This window comes from Colobus angolensis, unplaced genomic scaffold, assembly GCF_000951035.1.
Source record: "Colobus angolensis palliatus isolate OR3802 unplaced genomic scaffold, Cang.pa_1.0 Scaffold4, whole genome shotgun sequence".
Classification (NCBI taxonomy): Eukaryota; Metazoa; Chordata; class Mammalia; order Primates; family Cercopithecidae; genus Colobus; species Colobus angolensis.
The window spans coordinates 13,277,066-13,280,772 of NW_012117376.1; the positions used below are offsets into that span (position 1 = coordinate 13,277,066).

Consider the following 3,707-nt stretch of genomic DNA (forward strand, 5'->3'; position numbering starts at 1 on the left):
TAAAATAAAATAAATAAATAAATAAAAACTCTATCTCTGCAAAGCAGTAGAAACAAGTGTTCATCTTGTCCCTGTTTTACCGAAATCCTTTTATGTGCCATTCTGATCTAGTCCATGGAGAGAATATACTTGGGCCATTTTCACTTGACAGTCATGTAGTTATGTGACAGAACACAGATCTCTTCCCATGAATTTCCACCTTCCTAGCAGGAGAAAGCATAGCACAGTAGAAAGAACAGTACAGTCAGAAAGACTTCCAGTCCCTTGTTCCACCACTTACTAGCTGTATGGTTTGGACATATTAACCTCTTTGGGTCTGTTTCCTCATCTGTAAAATGAGGTAGAAATTACATGAATGCAAGAAAGGAATTTACATCAATGTCTTAGCTATTCAGAATGAATCACAGCATTCTGAACTTGGCACAAGACAACATAAAGAGCCAGGGGAGGCCGGGCGCGGTGGCTCAAGCCTGTAATCCCAGCACTTTGGGAGGCCGAGACGGGCGGATCACAAGGTCAGGAGATCGAGACCATCCTGGCTAACACGGTGAAACCCCGTCTCTTCTAACAAAAACAAAAACCAGCCGGGCATGGTAGCGGGCACCTGTAGTCCCAGCTACTCAGGAGGCTGAGGAATGAGAATTGCTTGAACCCAGGAGTCAGAGGTTGCAGTGAGATCGCACCACTGCACTCCAGCCTGGGTGACAGAGCAACACTCTGTCTTTAAAAAAAAAAAAAGGAATAAATGAGTTAATACACATAAAGCACTTAAAACAGAGTCAGGCATGAAGTTAGCATCCAATAAAAGTTAGCTATTATTATTATAATATTAAGGCAAAATGAGATATTATTTTTTGCTTGTTTTTGGAGAAAGGGTCTGGCTCTGTCACCCACAGGCTGGAGTGCAGTGATATGATCACGGCTCACCATAGCCTTGACCTCTCAGGCTGAGGTGATCCTACCACCTTAACCTCCCAAGTAGCTGGGACCATAGGTGCACACCATCAAGCCCTGCTAATTTTTGTATTTTTTGCAAAGATGAGGTTTCACCAATGGCCCAGGCTGGTCTTGAATTCCTGGGCTCGAGCAATCTGCCTGCCTCAGCTTCCCAAAGTGTTGGGATTACAGGTGTGAGCCACTGCACCCAGCCTAAAAATGAGATAGTATTTAGAAAACCTGAAAACAAGATAAGAGACATGAATCAGAGTAAGAATGTAAAAAAGGAAGATAACTATCAGACCATAATAAGACTGGTCTTATTCTGAAGATATTAATGTGAAGATATTAGAAATATAAGGTAGAAGATATTCTGATGTGAAAATAAAATATTAACACTGAGGCCAGGCACAGTGGCTCACGCCTGTAATCCCAACACTTTGGGAGGATACGGCAGGCAGATCCCTTGAGATCAAGAGTTTGAGACCAGCCTGGCCAACATGGTGAAACCCCGTCTCTACCGAAAATAGAAAAATTAGTCAGGCATGGTGGCAGGCACCCGTAATCCTAGCTACTTGGAAGGCTGAGGTAGGAGAATCGCTTGAACTCGGGAGATAGAGGTTGCAGTGAACCTGGGCAACAGAGACTCTGTCTCAAAAAACAAAAAATGAAAAAAGAATATTAATACTGAAGATAAATTAAGATTAAAATATTAACATATTAAAGATGGGTCACTTAGTAACAGGCTTGTTAGCAATGGAATCACAGTGACGTAAAAGTCATGGTAGAAGGCCCACATGAACACTGTTCAGGGAAGAGGAAGAACTGGCCGTGAACTTTGAGTATTATTGTCCCACAGACATGGCCATCCCCATAATAAGAGAAGGAGACATTAGGTTCTTTTAGCTAGACAGCATTGAACATTCCAGTTACATAACTACCTCCTCTTGTCCCAACTCTATGCTTATTCAGCACCTTCTGATTACAGCCTCTCCAGGTAGCTCATGCCAAGAACAGTGTGCTGTTACATGCTCCGCTGTGAACTGGGATGTGAACACTGTTTTTTTAATACATTGTCTCTACAAGCTCAGTTAACAAATGTCCTCTCTGAGGCCAGGGGCAGTGGCTCACGTTTGTAATCCTAGCACTTTGGGAGGCCGAGGTGGAAGGATCACATAGGACCAGGAGTTCAAGACCAGTCTGGGCAACATAATAAGTCCATGTCTCTACAAAAAAATTTTTTAAATTGACCGGGTACAGTGGCACCTGCCTGTAGTCCCAGCTACTCAGGGGGCTGAGATGGGAGGACTTCCTGAGCCTGGAAGGTAGAGACTGCAGTAGCCATGATCGTGCCACTGCACTCCAGCCACTCCAGCCAGGGTGACACAGCTGAGACCCTGTCTCAAAAACAAAACAAAACAAAATAAAATGTCCTCTCTGAGAAATGGAAGCTGCAAGCACTGAGAAAAATCCGTTTTTTGAGCCCAGTTGACTGGAGTAATGCCATCCCAAGAGTCATCTCGGTAGACAACCAGCCTCTCCCCAGGATATCCCAACCTTGACATAGGCTCTCAAAGTGTCAATGTTAAGTACCCAACAAACATCAGTTAAAAAGAGTTATTATCATGTTCCATACCACATTTCTCACCCTCACATCATTCTGGTCGGAGAGGAATAAAATAAACCATACCTTCTTCTCTTTCTCTAAAATCATTTGATCCTTTTGATGCAACATCTTCTTCAGGGTAGCCACTTCTTCCTTCAGTTGGGCAATGATGACAAAGTGGTCAGTGCCTGGTGAGTCCAGAGCCAGGTCTGGGGAGAAGCTAGATTTAAAAATCAGGGGAAAATATTGTAACTTGGATGGATAAACTTTTCCCTACCTGAGGATGCATCCTAGACCACTTGACTGCAAGCTCCTCAAGAGCAGGAATCCTAGCATCAAGCACATTGCACCACACATGCTGGGCTCAACGGCACTTGCTGAACTGAACTGCAGAGGTAAGGTGGCCATCAGATAACTCTACAAACCAAAGCCACAACCCGGCAGCATCCCTGCAGCATCTTCTCTCACATTTAGGACTAAAATAAATGCCACATCCCAAGAGCTAAGGATACTGTTTCAGGTTCCTTGAAGATCCCCAATGATGTACTAGAAAAACAGTCCTAATTTTTGTGATTAGATAAATTCCCTAGAATTCCAGATAAATTATAAACTGTGAGCTCATGCATTTTTCTTTAATGCTCCACTCACAGCTCGTCTTTCAGGGCCTTGTCTTCTGTCTCAAAGCACCACAATGCAGTCAGTGTATCTGCCGAGAAGCTGCTGGATTCCCACCCAGGAGCAGTCAGTTCTTTTTCAAAAAAGGTGAAACAGGAATGAAGCCAGCTTCCCCTACACTACAAATGGCCTGCAGATTGTCATTTCCAATATCAGGAATTTTGTAACATTGCATTAGGAAAGGAACCAAGAGGTGGCAAATTCCAGAGTCACACCACAACTTGGGCTTTCAACAGATTCCTCCCAATAACAGCATTGGAGCACTCCATTTTGTCCAAGTGCCAGGTGGACTCTATGTCCTTTTAGCAGAGCCTCTTAAGAAGGGACAGTTTGGCCGGGCGCAGTGGCTCACGCCTGTAATCCCAGCACTTTGGGAGGCCAAGGTGGGCAGATCACAAGGTCAGGAGATCGAGACCACGGTGAAACCCCGTCTCTACTAAAAATACAAAAAATTAGCCAGGCACGGTGGCGGGCGCCTGTAGTCCCAGCA

General features: G+C 44.3%; 1 protein-coding gene across 1 annotated transcript in view; it reads right to left on the bottom strand.

Annotated features, from left to right (window-relative positions):
* FAM76A (family with sequence similarity 76, member A) overlaps positions 1-3,707 on the bottom strand; it is a 43,104-nt gene that overhangs the window by 4,852 nt on the left and 34,545 nt on the right. Inside the window, exon 7 of the mRNA XM_011955668.1 lies at positions 2,627-2,762. Coding sequence (XP_011811058.1) covers positions 2,627-2,762 — 136 coding nt within the window. The remainder of the gene's footprint in view (positions 1-2,626; positions 2,763-3,707) is intronic.